The following is a 16,508-nucleotide window of genomic DNA, read 5'->3' as shown; positions in this document are numbered from 1 at the left end:
TGACTTAGTGGTTAGCACGTCCGGCTCACAGCAAGAAGGTCCTGGGTTCAAGCCCTGGGGTGGACTTGGGTCCTTTCTGTGTGGAGTTTGCATGTTCTCCCCGTGCAGCGTGGGTTTCCTCCGGGTACTCCGGCTTCCTCCCACCATCCAAAAACATGACTGTAAGGTTGATTGGAGTCTCTAAATTGCCCATAGGAGTGAATGAGAGAGTGAATGGTTGTCTGTGTCTGTGTTGCCTTGTGATGGACTGGCGCCCTGTCCAGGGTGTACCCCCGCCCAGCGCCCTATGAGAGCCGGAGATTGGCACGGCAGACCTCCGCGACCCTGTTAAACGGGAATAAGTGGGTATGAAAATGGATGGATGGATGAATTATTATTATATTTAAATAATATGTGTTGTACATTTTTCATTTTATGCTAAATATTGTTGGCAGTGGCTATTTGTACGGTTGTCGTATCAATATACTGACATTCTATCCGTACTCAGCACGCCTACTTTGCCAGTTTAGGTCACGTGACTAAGACTAACCCTTAACCCTAACTAACACTAAAAATTGTTGCGATATTGGGTTATAACCTAACCCTAACCCTAAGACGCTATGTACGTGTATTTCGGTAACCGTACCAATAGCACCGGGGGTTGTCCGTACGGCAACTGTACAAATAGACACTTTCCACATTGTTTTAATAAATAGTACATTGTCTTGTCAAATGATGACACTGATGTACAGTTGTATCCAGTTAATAGATGTTTGTTGAAGTTATTTTTGGGTAGGTATAAGCACTCTCATCACCTAGTATGGTACGGACTACAGAAGTGAACTCACTGCTTTCAGAGGAAGCCTGATATTGTTTGCTTACTGTGTGACTGCAAATTAACTCTAAAAAAGCTCTCTTTCTATAAATGTTGTTGTGCGGACCATTTGAGGGGCCCTCAGGAGCTCTATTCACCAATGAGCTTCATCTAAAATCTGATTTACTTTCCAGGATTCAATCTCACAAGGAGAAATGCATTTGATAAAGTTTTAGGAAATGTTGACGTTCACTGAAACATTGTGATAAATGCTGTGTCGCAGATCTGGTGTATGGTCAGTGGTACGTTATATATAATACGAAATAAATAAAATATCGCGTTTTTTTAAAACACAAGGTGGATTTTTTAATGAAATTTAATGAATACAAAACAACTGCATAAATTAGGACAAATTAAAGTGTTTCATGTTGAAACACTTTAATTTGCAACATTTCCCAGCTTTTTAAGTTACTGCTAGCCTTCTTTATTTTCTTAACTTGAAACCGTGAAAGTGCTTTTCTAACTGGTAGCCCTTTGGACTATATAGTACCTATGAAGTAGCTCACAGTTTCAGAAAGGTTGGTGACCCCTGTAAACAAAGCAATTTTTCTTTAAAATGCCTGTAGTGAATGAATTTTTATGCATAAAGGAAGTGTTCAATGACTTCTTTACACTTTTAATTTTGAGAAGTCAGAGAACAGAGCAGAGGGAAATGCTGCTGACGGGAAACAGTATAGAGACAGGAGTGCTTTCAGGTGGAGCCTAATTCAGTTTGATAGATGTGCTAAGGTGCTACTGTACTCTCCTGGCCTGGTGTTCTGGTTTAATTATTTACTGTCATATAACAGTTGTGACTGTGTGATGTTGTCCTTGTACGTTTTGATCCACTTTTTTTTTTAAAAAAAAAAAAAAAAAAAAAGGACACAAAGTGGAGACAGAGCACTGCAATGCAGACTTCAAAGAAGTAAAACTGTAAGTTCCAGTGTTTGACAAGATGAAAAATGTAAAATTTATCACAGCAAATGCAGAGTTTTTTCATATCTAGTTGCGTCATACAATGCATGCATACACTTAAATTAGTATACACTATTTTGCACTTATTATTGTTAAATAGGAATACATGTCATAAAAAATGAAACCATAATTGTCTAGTTTCTTCATTTCATTTTGATAATTTTTCTAAATGTTTTAAATTATATTATAATTATCTCTGAGCAGGAAATGTCCTGGGTTTCATTTGAGAAAATGTATTATTTTAGTTGGTGTGGGTTATTCCAGTAAATGTATAACAAAAGGGTTTTTATCACTGAGAATTTGATGTAGATTAGAACAGACAAATTATTAGGTACAGTATTATTATATTGTAGTTTCAAATGGAAAAGTGTTTTTTTTTTTTTTTTTTTTTTTTTTTCGTGACTACATCGTTGCAACGAAAACCAAACCATTATCGCCATCTAGCGAAAATTAAGTTGAAGTGCAACGTGAGAAATGGATTTATTTTTTTAAAAAACAATCACAGAGTCTAAAGAGTTCGAAAAATCTCAAATATAATAATCAAACCAAAAAAAAAAAAAACTACAATTTTAACATTTAATTACATTTTTAAAAAAATCATGTCTTAGAAGAGGAAGTTAACAATGAAAAGAAGCATTTTACACCATGCGTTTAAGTTATTTAATAAGTAATTTCTAATGTTGTTTAATGTCATAAAAAGATGTAGTGGGACATGGGACTAAAAAATATCAACAGATAAAACATGAGGTGGATCTTGCACAATTAATAACAAATGAGTGTTAGAGGTACAGTGTGTTAATAAAGCTAGTAAGCATTTCTACAGTTCCATCAGTTAGTTTCTATTACAGTAACTTCATGTCAAATAAGGTTAAATTACGTTTCAACTGAAAAGCATAGCAGTCACAGAAGTACAACCTATACCTGCAGTTTCTTTTTTTTAAATATCGGTAATCTAACTTTCTTCCTATTTTACTTTGGTACAATAAAGGAAACCATTATTTTCCTGTCGGGGTTGAAAGTTTCTTAGTGCAATCAGTGCCTTTTTAATAGATCACATCTTCTCCATGCCCCGCGACCCTGAAAAACAGGAACAATCGGGTCTGAAAATAGATGAATGGACATCTTCCCCTTGTAGCAAGTTATTTAAACATCATTAACCTTTTTTTTTTTTTTTTTTTGCAAAATCTATTCAACACTAAATGATTCACAATCTGAATCACTGTGTTGTTAAATCAACAAGCACATTGTTGGACAGTAAGCTAAACATACAAACTAAATCAAACACACAAGTAACTTTTTTATCATTACTAACTAAAGAACCTAATGGCACACAAAATGACACCCTTCTGCCATTTGAGACAGAAAGGTACATTTTTGTTTTGTTTTTTGAATCACATCAGACTTTGTGATTGTGTGCATATCCTGAGAGAAAAGGTTTCATCAGAAAGATTGATAAAGTAAGGCATTTTTCTGGGGCCAATGGGAGGCCTCGGTTTGGGTTGTGTATGCATCCAGTAAGAAACCAGTTAATACAGACTGCAGGCAACCATTTAGGGCCTGTACTACGAAGCTGGATTTCCTCGTATCGCACGAACTTCCGGAATATATTCATTGTGCGCTGTACTACGACGCTGGCTAACTTCTTACCGGGGTAAATCAGCATGGTAACTTATGCTGAAAGGCTAACCTGGTCAGAAACAGGTGAAGAAGTGAATTAGCTAATACAAAAGCCCCGCCTACAGACCAATCAGATCTCTTGGGATACTACCTGCCCATAAATAGGTGGGACATTCTCGGGACACTATTTAGGTATTGATGCAATCCTTTGATTTACCCGATGACATCCATTAGTCAGCTGATAAAGCCTGCATGTGTTGGGTGCTCTCTGACCGATAAATTCATTAATTCATTCATGTATTTTGTGGTGACGCAGAGAGCCTCAGTCCAGTAAGATAACACAGGCTGTATACAATACAAATATTGTCCTCCCTATGATGTAGGCTGAGCTGTATAAACGCAGTAAAGTAAAACAGATCAAAGGCTCCGTTTGTTCTCCGATTAATTAATATTGTGTAATCCGCAGATTTTACGCATTTACTGTGTCGGTAGCTTCCTGCTTGCATTCTTTCCTTCCTGCTTTTTCTGCAGCAACAGATTTGTTTTTGGTCTGAGTTATTGATTTGAAGTCTTCATATTTTTTACAAATGATTCCTCAATTGTGACGTAAGCTGCTCTGCACGATTTCTCCGTGTTTGTGATTGGTCAGACGCTGCAATCTCTTTCCTGTGATCGTGCATGTAGCCAGGCTGAAATCACCTTGTTTAAAGCTGCGGTATGTAGAATTTTCTCTGCGCTCCGTTTTGAAACAAAAACCAAAACTCAACCTCCCTTACCGGTGTCTTTTGTGAAAGCTCCTCATGACTTTTTTCTCAATATAGACTAGTGACAAGCGTATGGACTTTATCTGGTGTTATTGGAGATTTTTCTGGTGTTTTAGAAACTCTAACATGAATACACGTATAACTCTGTAGTTACTGGTCTGAGCAGCAGCTGCTGCAGTAGGCTCGTCCCTGCCAGACAGCACACAGCTTTGTAGTACAGGCCCTTAAAGCCCAGATAGGCACTGTGAGAAGCTGACACAGTCTCATTCTATCTTAAATAAGTCCATGTTACTCTTTCAGTGGTTCAGCCATGGTCAGTGTAGTATTCTGTGAAGGTATCTCTCTGAGTTGCTCTCTCCACCTCTTCTCTGTCCAGATGTTGTTCTAACAGGTTTTCCATTAGTCTCTGTGAGCTCCTGGTCCTCAGTTAATGATCCTGGAGCATTTTTTGTTGCCCCTACTAAGGTGTGTCTGTGGGAATCTGGACTGCCATGTGCTCCTGCCTCGGAGTCGCTCTCTTCTTCAGGATCCATCCTCTGGCTGCCTGTTGAGATCTCGTCAATCCTGAATAAAAAAAGGTTGCTTATCAGGAAAAAAGTAGCGAAATGTATTTCTGAATTGTTATTTCAAAAGAATTCTACCTGAGGTGATTGAAGGCTCGCAACCAGTGTGCACCCAGCGTGTCCCTTCCAGCACTCCTCAGACCTCTCCGCTGACTTCGAGTCCTCAGTCCAACCAAAGCCTGAGCCAGCTCAGCCTCGTCCCCATGACCCCAAACGAGTTGGGCCCTCTGCTCTGCGTCCTGGTCCCCTGCTGCACGGAACAGTTTCTGGAGCTGCCACAGGTTCACATCGCTGAATATATTTCCCGATCCAGTTTTTCTACTCCTCCTATCGGTCAGTCTCCAGAGGGAGGAAGGGCCCGCCAACACAGAGGACGGAGGGGAGGCTGGTCCAGTATCCATCCAAGGAGGAACACGGGCTCTTTTCTGAGGAGACAAGACAAGATAAGATAGAATTATCTAAAATATCAAGTGAACATTTTAAAAAAAATTAAATAAATAACATGGTATGTATTGATATAATGAGAAGCTAGTTAATTAATAGAGGTGTCCCGATCCGATATCGAATATCGGTCTGATATTAGCCTGAAAAATGAATATCAGATATCGGACTCAAATTTCCGGGTTCTCCAGAATTTAAAAAAAAAAAAAAAAAAAAAAATTCCCCAATTAATTTTTTATTTATTTTATTCAATTGTAGAATACTGTAGATATTATGTTGAAGGTTAAAATGTATCTAACCAATGGGTGAATAGTAAATGGGTCATACCAACTGTTGCTGACTATTGTTCTGTTTGAGTAACATCACTTGATCAACCCTTTTCTAACATTCCACACAACAAAATAAGTCATTATAATTTTCTTATTAAAGAAAAAAAAGTCATAAAAGTATGTATGATTCATGCTGATATACTGTACAATCAATATCGGTATCGGCCGATACGCAAGGCTGCAATATCGGTATCATATCGGAAATGAAAAAGTTATATTGGGACATCCCTATTAATTAACAAAAAAAGGGATTTATGGATGGGGGGTGGGATTAAATAAGTATCTACTTATTCCCACTCCTTTTCAAAAATGTAACGTGAATTGTAAAATTGTGTTGAAAATCTTTTTGTTTTTTCTTCACGTTTATTTTGTTTCTTATGATATTCTGTTTACATGTTCAAAACAAACACAAAATAAATCCAACCACCTCCTGCAGGGATATCAACAGCTGAAGGAGCCAATGAGTCGCCTGCTCTCATTCTGTAATCCTTCTTCCACAAACAGGTGACAGATTTCCCCTTAAAGCCCATTAACATACAGATGGCATCTTTATCTTTCTCCAAGCACATACCTCCAACCAAGACATTAGGATGAAAGCAACACCTGAGTGACCCAGGTCAGCCCTAGATATTCAACCAGCAACCCTCTAGACTAGAGAAAACCACTTTCAAGCAGCTTGAGGAACTCTTCTTATAAATGCAACCTGCCAGACTACTGCTGACATGCACCATGGGTCAACTCCATCTTTTGCTCACAATTAGATTTCCAAAAGTGTGGTGCATCTTTTTTTTTCTTTTTTTTTTTTTTTCCTTTTTAATGTCACATTTCCTAGTTTATATTTCATTCAAGTGAGGCATCAAATACATGACACATTTGGAAATCCATGAACAAAAAAAGCAAAGTAGCCGACGTAGTTTGTCACATGATTTGATTTTGTATTTTTTTTTTCTGAGGGCCAGCGATCCCTTACAGGAGAGAGTCTGGCAAAACTTTTACTCCAACAAAAATATATATTTCAAAAATTAACAAATGGCTACTTTAGACCCGTTTCAGAGAAGTTAAACTCTAACTCTAATATTTAGCTTTATTACAAGAACTGTGATTCTTGAAGGATTTTCATGATCAGAGATTTGACGAGCCGAATGCTATGATGCTCAGCAGTATTGGCCACATAATGTTACACAGTTGCAATCACGTGTCCTTAAAATATTTTCTTTTAAAACCTACTGGCAAACATTCATGTCACTGCTACCCTAGCTTTAGAACGCTTCTGTGCATAAAAAGTTTAAAGTAAACTAAATTAATTAAAATAGATGTTTCCTATTTGGTAGGATCAGATCTCTTTAAAATGTATGTAATAATATAATAAATAATATACCATAAAAATCACTTCAAATCCAGGATATTGCCATTTTCTTGCAGTTGTAAAACAAATTATTTTTTGACTGGTGCAGAAATATACTGATGTAAGATGACAGATATTCACAAAGGACATTTAATTCTAAGTAAAATCCGTCAGAATGTGGTTAAACAGAGCGATCTACTGTGTTGGATTATTCTCTTTGTATTGGAAGATGTAAACACACGTCTCATGATAGTCACGTGATGTGATCGGTTGCGCTCACCTATAGAATAAAGAAAAAAAAAAACCCAAAAAAAACCGCTGCGCTTCTCCTCTATTGTCTCTGCCTTCGTCCTGAGCACATTTTGCATTAGAAAGTCCAACCAGAAGATCAAATGTTTCCAGACTGAGGCCACTTGCAAACAAACGGTGTCCTTGATCCACCTGTCAATCACACCTCAATGTCGACTAAAGCAGCCAATGGGAGCACGGATTTGGAGCTACGTTGATTTATGTCCACCAATCAGGGAACTCAAAAGGCGGGAACAAGTTTGTTTTTTGTTTTTTGTTTTTTTAGCTCCGCCTTGTGTTACGTGGTGCGTGCGCGTCCAAATCCATTGACGTCATTGGCTGAGCTGGCACGTTTGAGTGAGACACGGTGACGCACGGCTCCTAGCGGGCTTTGTTACACAGGAATCACCAGAATGAGCACAAATATTACATTTTACACAATATAGACAAAAAAACTACAGAAATGTTGAAACTACACCTCTAGTGTCCAGATTGTATTCATACATGTTACAAGTGTTAAAGATAAACATAGTAGAAACACTGTTTTTATCCTATTTTTCTGAAAAAGTTTAATCGGCCATTTGTTAAAAATATATAAAATACAGATATTTGCAGGGTAATTGTTCTAACAAGTTTAATGTTAAATATTTTAATAAGCATGACTGAGTGTCTCAGATATTAACATCAAATTGCTCTGACACAGCGGTTCCCAAACAGGGGTACGTGTACCCCTAGGAGTACAGGAACACATTGCAGGGGGTACTTGGAAAGGTTTCACAATGAATTTAAAAATAATAGGAAAATAGTCCATGGTTCTTTTTTTAGGCTACTCTTTTTAACAAATTCACCACAAACTGACAAAAACTATTGCTTGATAGAATACAATATTATTATATGTAATATTTATAAAACAGGATTATGTTATGCTGTAGAAGCCATTGTATCACACTTCTGACAATAGGAGACAATAATTAGCTATTTGCTTACTAAGTAATCACAAATAAGTTGCATGGTATTTCATTTTTTTTTTAAAAAATCCACTTCAAATGATGTTTATTGTTTTGAATTCTGCCTTAGGGAACCAATGTTCAAGACACAGTTACGGGTTTAAAATAGCCTGTTGTTCCACAAATTAAAAAGCATATTAAATTATGGAGAGGGGACTTCTGAGATGAAGAGGAGGTACACATTATTTGACCAAGATGCAAATGGGGTACACGAGACTAATACTGTTTTTGACTATTTATAAATCAGGGAGGGGGGTCCTAGAACTCTTCTGTGGGTTTGCATGTTCTCTTAGTGCTTTTGTGTGTATTCCATTTTAAATAAAATGGCAAAAAGAGACACTGACCAATGCTGAAAATAGGTTTAGGTCTATAACAATAAAATACACTTTATCTGTTGTTTTCTCCCATAACTGTTCATTTCTTCTTCTTTTTTTGTATGGTCCACTCTGATGAGCTATTACAAAAATGTAGAGCCCTTCTGCGATTTAGGGATTTGAAAAATAGTTTTTTTTTTTTTTTTTTGTTTTTTTTTAATTGTACACTGAAAATTGCTTTATAAACAAAGGATGAAAAGGGAAAGTTTTTAAATAGCCATGTTATAATTGTGTTTATTCTGTTTTACATGATATTTGTTTGTAATCCCTGCACTGAGTTGTTAGTCTACAGCTCCAAACAGTGGACATGGATGGATCCCCCCCCCCCCCTTACAGAAGGCTTTGAATTACAGACCACCTCCTCTCCATCAACCAGCCCCCAAACACAGACGCTGCATTCAACAACGGAGGAAACGGAAAAGACGAAACATACGAGAAGTCTTGTCATTTCAAACTCAGGGCTTGTGGAAAGAACAGACAGTTCTTGTTTTTTTTTTTTTTTTTAAACCAATCCCTGCGCACTTTGAACCTTTTTTTGGAGCCGTTTCTACTTTTTAAAGCCATCTTTACTTCCAGCTGTTTACAGCTGGGAAACAAAGCATCCGCCCTGTGGAAAAGCTGCTGAGTGTGATCGGACTGGGGGAGAGATAGAGATACAGAGGGTGAGAGATGCCACCCCAACCTCCTCAGACTCAGCCTCAGGTGAGGAGAAACATCCACAAGTTCCTCCAGAGTTTACTGGGAATCATCCGGATTCTGCAGATCCTCTTCGGGGCCGGACTGTGGATTACCATCGCGGCTAACAAATACGAGGGCTCCATTCACTTCGTACTGTTCGTGGCGGTCCTGTTCTGGCTCCTCACCCTCGCCCTGTTCTTCGTCACCCTCCTGGACAAGCAGGACCTGGTCCCGGTGCTGGGGGGCCACCGCTGGTTGGGAACCAACCTGGCGCACGACGTGGCGGCGGCCTCGCTCTACCTGCCCGCCATCGGGATCATGATCAACAAAACGGATCGAAACTCGTACTGCAACCTGGATCAGTACAAACTTTACTGTCTGTACAAGGTCTACCTGACGGCCGCTGTGTTCTCCTGCCTGTGCTGCCTGGCTTATCTGCTCTCAGTTATTTATGGGGCGTGCAGAAAGTGTCGGGGGGAACAAAGTGTCATCTAAAGAAGGTCCATGTGGATGAGGAACAGTTATCTACACTGTGACTTCCTGCAAACAGTCAGCCCACAATGATGGCAGACTGGACTCCACTGTATCCCAATAACAATCCCTCTCTTTGCTTTAATCCATTCAGGTACAAAAGGAAGAACTACTTCTCAGGATAAGCCTCATGATTATTATTATTGTTATTATTTTTATTATTATTACTAGAGTGTATGACATCCATTTGTCTCCAACCGTGTATTGGTAACCTCATTCCCTATGTAAAACTAATGAGTCTGAGTATGTGTTATGATGGTTTAGTACAGCGTTTTTCAACCTTGGGGTCGAGATCCCATGTGGGGTCACCTAAAATGTCCAATAATTGATTAAAAATAAAAGTTACTGATTAAATTGTTTTGTTTTTTTTTTTGTTTGTTTTTTTAATATTAATCTTATCAAAATGAAATTACAACGCACAATCTTAAACAACTGCATTCTATAATTTCACTTTCTCAAATATGAATCAAGCACAGGAAAAAATGAAGTGTAAAAATATCTGAGCAGGCGCATTTTGTCACTAATCCTGTATTCTGTGTATGTACTGTAACAGTATAACAAACATGATCAAAAAGTCATTCAAGAAGGGAAAAAAAAAAAATTGTAATCTTGAAATGGGGTCACGATCCAAAAAAGGTTTGGAACCACTGGTGTAGTACAGTATGCCTTAGCTATAAATCCTACATTTAACAGAAATCAGAGCATGTTATTCTAAACCAATAGTATTGGGAATAATGATGAAAAATAGCATCAATACATTCTATTAGGCCCATTGCTAACAATAAAAGTTTTTCCATCCAGTGGATCAAAAACAATCATAACACCAATAGAAATCCTAATGATGTTGCATATAAATTACAACTTAAATTATATGCAATGTCAGGAAAAATGTCAGTATAAGGTAAACAAATGGGCTAATGTCCGAGTTACTTTTACAGCGGGAGAAAAATTCCCAGAGGCCTCCTGTCAAATGACATGTCTAAAAAATTAGGCAGTATAATATATTATCCAGGTGATACATGAGAATAAATGGTAGGGAAATGTTCACATGCTTCACAAAGATAAAGGCAGTAATAAGTAATAAGAAGGCTAATACTGAAAATACAAAACCTCATGATGAGAAATACTATAAGTATGTTTCGAGCATCCACAGACACCTTTGATTCTCCTTAAATGAAAAATAAATGAAATCATTCTTTTATATAGATTTAGTATCATCCTCATGGTTGTGGTGGTTACACCCCAAACAGAAGTTAACACTATTTTTTTGCAGGAACATATGACATTTACACACTCATTCACTCCTATGTATTTTAAAGGCTGCACTTAAAACATTAATTAATATTTTCGGACTTTGGAAGGAAAACAGTGCCCAGAGTGAAGCAAAAAAAAACACATTTTAGGTATACTGAAGGCATGACACAGTATATTTGCTAAGATATATCTAGTAATGCATTATTGACAGTAAAAACAAACTAAACTGGATTAAGAACGTATTAAATTGGATATTGGATGATCTTAACTATTTTTTTTTTGGTCTTTATGCAGGTTACCTGTCACCCAGCAGGAAATCATACTCTGATTATCTGCTTTTTTTTTGTTTTTGTTTTTAAAAGTGGTTGTAAACATTTGAACATTTAAGCCCGGTTTAAACGACTACATTTACAAGTGAGAATGCAAAAGTTTTGTCGTGTCGTGGCTGTCCGTTTACATGGCAAAGGCTGTTCGGTGCTGTTTTAAAAACGCTTCCCTCTCCGTCTCCATGTAAACAGGTCAATAAACCACAGTTATGGGGCATAAACAAAAGTGTGATATAGACAGATTAAAAGTGCACTTTGGTTGGATTATATACAGTACAATAACAAATACCAGACTGCTTGGACAGAAAAGTGACAGTCGATGTTCAAACAACATTTCTCATTTGAAATGAATGCATTCCCACAGGCTATATCAGGGTCCAACTGTGACAATGTGTCAGTGTGTTGGCTTTTCATCACATTTCAATGCGATGTCTTATTTTTATCCATCATTACTCCACTGTTGAAAAATGCAGAGATGCTATTGTCTTCAACTCCAATTTTACAGAACACAGAAGATAAAAACAGGTGTTTCTACAACTTCTTTAGGATGTCCGACTGCGTCCATGAACTCAGACTGTGGGGAATTCTACTAGCATGGCTTTGGCTTTGTTTTGTTTGTTTTTTTATTTTTAAACCATTGCCATCTGAATAAATATTAAAAGTGAAATAACAATCTAAAGGTATTAATGTGACTGGTGTTAAAGTGTACTTTGTGGACCTAAAAAGTTCCTAAAAGGTTTATTTTGCAAATCCAAAGACAAAATAAAGACAAATGAGTGAATAAGTGAGAAGTTTTGTTTTATCTTTGTACAGAACAATCTTCAGATGAGCGACATGGGGTGGGGGGGGGATGTATATATCGGTATTCTTTCAAAGGAAAATTGGAAAAATATGTGCATGTGCAAAGTGAAGTCATAGTTGCTTTTGAAAAAAAACAGAAAAAAAAAATGAAACAGATTTAAGGAGTCGTGGAACAGAAGGCCCCAGGAACTTCCTGTTGGGAGATAAAAAAAAAGCCCCGGCCAATCAGCAGGGATCATTTTTATGTTGTGCCATTTAACCACATAAAAGAAGTGCTTTAGCTCCCCAGACCTGAACTGTTTGCACAGCAGAGATAATCACACTATGTCATTAACTAAAGGAAAAACTGAGGCTTTATGTTGCACATCAATACAGTACAAGGGTTGCTCTCACTGTAACACTGTTAAAGGAGGCGAGCAGAGGATGTTTCAAATGAATGTCGACATTCTGTGTTCTAATGCATTTACATTGGCATTAATAATGAGTTTAAGGTATGCAAAAATTAAAAATGGTGTCAATGATAAATGCTCCTTTAAGTCATTTGTGGCACAAAGTATATGCAGATGATTAGAGCAGTGGTCACCCTTTGTTACACAAAGCTAAGGTTTTGCACGTCAAATGCCGCATTTATTGTATCTTAGTTCTTATTTTAGGTTGTTGCTATTGCACGGTAAAATTTTTCCCTAAACGTCAGACAGCAACAGTAAGATATCTCTGATGACAGTAAAAGGGTAAAGCTGAATGTAATTTAATTTCAATTACATGATAGAGTAAAATCACATTAATATGAACAGTGTTCATTTGTAATTTCCTCTAATTAGGATGTTTATTTATTTCTTTCTTTAATCTATTGCATACTATTTTTTTTTTTTAGAAAATAATTTAATTTCAAGTGAGGAAAGAAATAAATTGCATACAATAACACTAATAGTGATCCATATGCTCACGAGCTCTTTGAGTCGTTATCGTGGTAATACCAGAAATTATCGAGATACTTTTTAGAGTCAATATCGCCCATCCCTGCCCACTAGTATCGATACGGCGCCGCTGCTCAGGGGAGAATCATATCAAATCGTATCGCATCGCTGGTAGTGTATTGAGTTTCGTATAGAATCGTTGTCAGTGATGGAGATTCACATGTTTAGTGTAGACTGGAGCCACATGTAAGAAAAAACCCAACAGACTGAACAAGGGCAGAAAGAAGAAGTGTAAAACAGTTGCAATAGGAAAAAGAACCTTTAAAGTAGGCTTAACTCTGTGTTTCTTATGGCTAGAAGAGTGTACATTTCAATTTTACGCAATTTCAACAATACTCAAAAGGACACAGTTGTACACACGGTTTGGTGTTACTCAAAGTTTCCTGACCAAGGTGTGTATACTGGAAGGAAAGTCCCACCCAACAGCTATAAAGGACTTCCTAAGTACCCACCCATTTTACTGCTAAGTAATTCCCAGTGGAAGCGTTTCATCCTGTCGGTGTCTGCCTCCCTCCTGTTCTTTGTCCTGCTGGTAGATAGACAGTCTGTGGGCTTGCTCAGGAAGCTGCATGTACTCACTTGAAACATGAAAACACACACACACACTCACACACTCACACACACACACACACACACACACACACACACACACACACACACACACACACACACAGCAGTGCCCTGTTAACCACATCTTCATGCTGAGATGCACATTCCACAGGAGCAGAGAAGGAGAGGAATAGATGGGTTATAGAACCAGATGGAAGTCAAGTGAAGAAGTCGGAGCTTGAATGTCAGATTGGCATTTCCTGTATGAGCACAGCATGAATCAGCTCAATGTTCTCAGCCTATGGCCATGTTTTCCTCTAATGCAGTTTCCCAACATGGTGACAGGGATTGTTGATTCCACATCTGTTGCAGCAGCCCAGAAGGCACTTGTGAATGGGAGCAGTGTTTTTGGGTGTTGTGTGAGGAAAATGGCAGGCGGTGGTGAGAAACTATAATAGCTATTTATAGAGCTTTGAAAATAACACAGCTTCACAAATTTGGCTTGTTCTTTGCCAAGATGTTTAAAGTGTGTTATTGCGTGAACCAGCCGGGAAGGAGGAACATTTATTATTATTATTATTATTATTATTATTATTATTATTATTATTATTATTATTATTATTATAAGTTTAATTTCCGCAGACATGACCCGGACTTGTCGTCACATCGAACATCCCTATACTTCGGAATGAATTATAAATACAATCTAGTTATATACTATCAGAGATTAATGAAATGACAAAATGCTGCATGTACAGACACATTTTCAACTTTAGAAATATCCTTGATTTATCATAATATTGTTCTTATCTCGATGTGTAGAAGCAGAGTGATGGACATCAAACAAAATTTGCATCAAACTGTAGCCACTGCAAGTAACAACTAAACAGCCTTTATTATTCAAAGATTATTATTAGCAGCATCATAGTTCATTTTGGGGGAAACATCTCAAAGGAGTTCTATCTACAGGATTTGAGACATTTTTGCAAAATTGGAATATATATTGTTTGAGTGGTTGACAGCCTGTTAACTTTTATTAAACAGAGGAATGTCCTGAAGAAGCAGCGACACTATAGGAGAGGCAGATGGCTTCTAAAAAGAGCAAAAGACAAGAGAAGAAAGAGAGGCGGAAGCTCCATCGTCAACAGAATATGTCTTTTTAAGATGTATCAGTAAGACTAAATGTGTTTTTCATACAGGTGTGAGCAGAGACCAGCCTCAGTTCACTGAACAGGTCATGAAGGCTGTCACCAAGGAGCGTTTGGCTGAGGCTCAGTCTACAGGCCTCAAACTCTGCATTGATCTGAGTATGACTGACATTATGTCTGACAAGGTGCAAACAAAGAGGAAATGTAGTGTATTTTATTCATTTCCCTGCTGCTCTTGAGCCTGAAACTGTAGCTTTGCGTGTTTTTTTGGTTCAGGAGATCAGTCGACTGGTCGGCCAGTTGAGACTTCTGCATGGGTGGAATAAGAAGAAGGCCAATCGGCTTTTCATTTGTTCCTGACAGACCTGCGAGAGGAAAGTCGTCTCTTCAGGGAATGCATATGGATGCACGAAGGCTTCCTAAATTACGCAATGAGTGTTCCTCATGTTTAAGTCAATCCTGTCCAATCAGAGCCAACCCCTTAACTTGGTCTTCAGACTCTTCTCTCTGGCATGCTCCAAGGACAGAGCCACTTCAGGGAGGAGCAGAGGAGGAGAGAGGGAAATGTCTTGAACATTGTCTTGCCTTAACTTCTCTTGGACTGTTATGTATTTATTCCTTTTTTATGTGTTTTTAACTTCTTAAATCTGTCGATCCTGCTCTGTTTGTGTGAACGTGAGCAACAGACTGCTGCACAATTTCCTTTGGGATCAACAAAGTATCGCTCTATCTATCTATCTATCTATCTATCTATCTATCTATCTATCTATCTATCTATCTATCTATCTATCTATCTATCTATCTATCTATCTATCTTTCAGGACCTTTTTGCTTTTCTTGTATTTTGGTAAAAACCCTCTAAGGGTCATATCATAAATACATTATTATTAAGGTATGGATGACAATACAGTGATTGATTCATGGAAACACATGCCTATATTTGCTTCTTTGGATTGATTAATTTATTCTAGCTGAACATCTGTGAAGAGAGCTGTCTGGACCTCTTTCCCTCAGAAACTGTTGTATACCTCTCACCACATGCTGAACATGGTGAGAAACTTAGTTCACTGTTTATAAGGAGAAATAAATAAGAACAGTTAAATTCCTATTTTTCTCTGGATCCAATTGATGTAACTACAGTCCAGCAGAGGGTGCTATTAGTCATAATAACCCGACTCATTTTCTCTCATCTCTATTTTCACTAATCTACTTTACTATGGAAATCCCTCTTAACATTTAATATCTAGTCTGGATATGTAAAACAGATATCCACAGTTTAATTCTTCCTAGTCAAAATTAACGTTTCATATATATCTACATTGGCATTCTTCCTATCCACAATTGTAATGTCCATTTCAATACGAGTAAAACCAGTGCTTCCTCAGTGTGTGATTATAGAGACAAAGCTCACCACCAATTAATTATTCCTTTGTTCCTGTTCTAGGTCTTTTTTTTCTGTAAGCTTGAATTTCTGATTTAAAAAAGGGATTATTTTTGATGAATTGCATATTTATTTACTTTTACAGTTCTGTTTCACACAATCAGGTAGAAATGGCAACAAAGTGTTTGTATGTGATGTTTTAATATATTACTATTTGATCTTGAGGTGATCAATCAGGGAGGTTTACATTTATCTATACTTAAACTAAAGATTAGAAATAATGTACTGTATTTTAATGATGTATTATTTTATTTATTAAGATAGATTT

At 37.4% G+C, this 16,508-nt stretch overlaps 2 protein-coding genes across 2 annotated transcripts; one reads left to right on the top strand and one right to left on the bottom strand.

The window, feature by feature from the left end:
• Positions 1–2,853: 2,853 nt before the first annotated feature.
• avpi1 (arginine vasopressin induced 1) lies at positions 2,854–7,318 on the bottom strand. The gene is made up of 3 exons (XM_028469008.1): positions 7,147–7,318; positions 4,830–5,176; positions 2,854–4,752 (listed from the first exon to the last, which is right to left on the bottom strand). The coding sequence occupies exons 2-3, from the start codon at positions 5,150–5,152 to the stop codon at positions 4,503–4,505; spliced, it is 573 nt and encodes a 190-aa protein (XP_028324809.1). The 5' UTR covers positions 5,153–5,176; positions 7,147–7,318; the 3' UTR covers positions 2,854–4,502.
• A 1,631-nt stretch (positions 7,319–8,949) lies between these two features.
• marveld1 (MARVEL domain containing 1) lies at positions 8,950–12,108 on the top strand. The gene has a single exon (XM_028468982.1). The coding sequence runs from the start codon at positions 9,205–9,207 to the stop codon at positions 9,706–9,708; it is 504 nt and encodes a 167-aa protein (XP_028324783.1). The 5' UTR covers positions 8,950–9,204; the 3' UTR covers positions 9,709–12,108.
• The last annotated feature ends 4,400 nt before the right edge of the window (positions 12,109–16,508 follow it).

The sequence above is a fragment of the Gouania willdenowi genome, chromosome 15 (assembly GCF_900634775.1).
Source record: "Gouania willdenowi chromosome 15, fGouWil2.1, whole genome shotgun sequence".
NCBI lineage: Eukaryota > Metazoa > Chordata > Actinopteri > Blenniiformes > Gobiesocidae > Gouania > Gouania willdenowi.
The sequence above is the reverse complement of the archived record's forward strand: the minus strand, read 5'-3'. Positions and strand labels throughout refer to the sequence as shown.

Excerpts from the sequence above, each read along its gene's own strand:
- avpi1 (XM_028469008.1), bottom strand. The coding sequence starts at position 5,152 with ATGGATACTGGACCAGCCTCCCCTCCGTCCTCTGTGTTGGCGGGCCCT. Across the intron at positions 4,753-4,829 it reads CGAGCCTTCAATCACCTCAG|GATTGACGAGATCTCAACAG; the intron begins GTAGAATTCTTT and ends TTTTTTATTCAG.
- marveld1 (XM_028468982.1), top strand. The coding sequence starts at position 9,205 with ATGCCACCCCAACCTCCTCAGACTCAGCCTCAGGTGAGGAGAAACATC.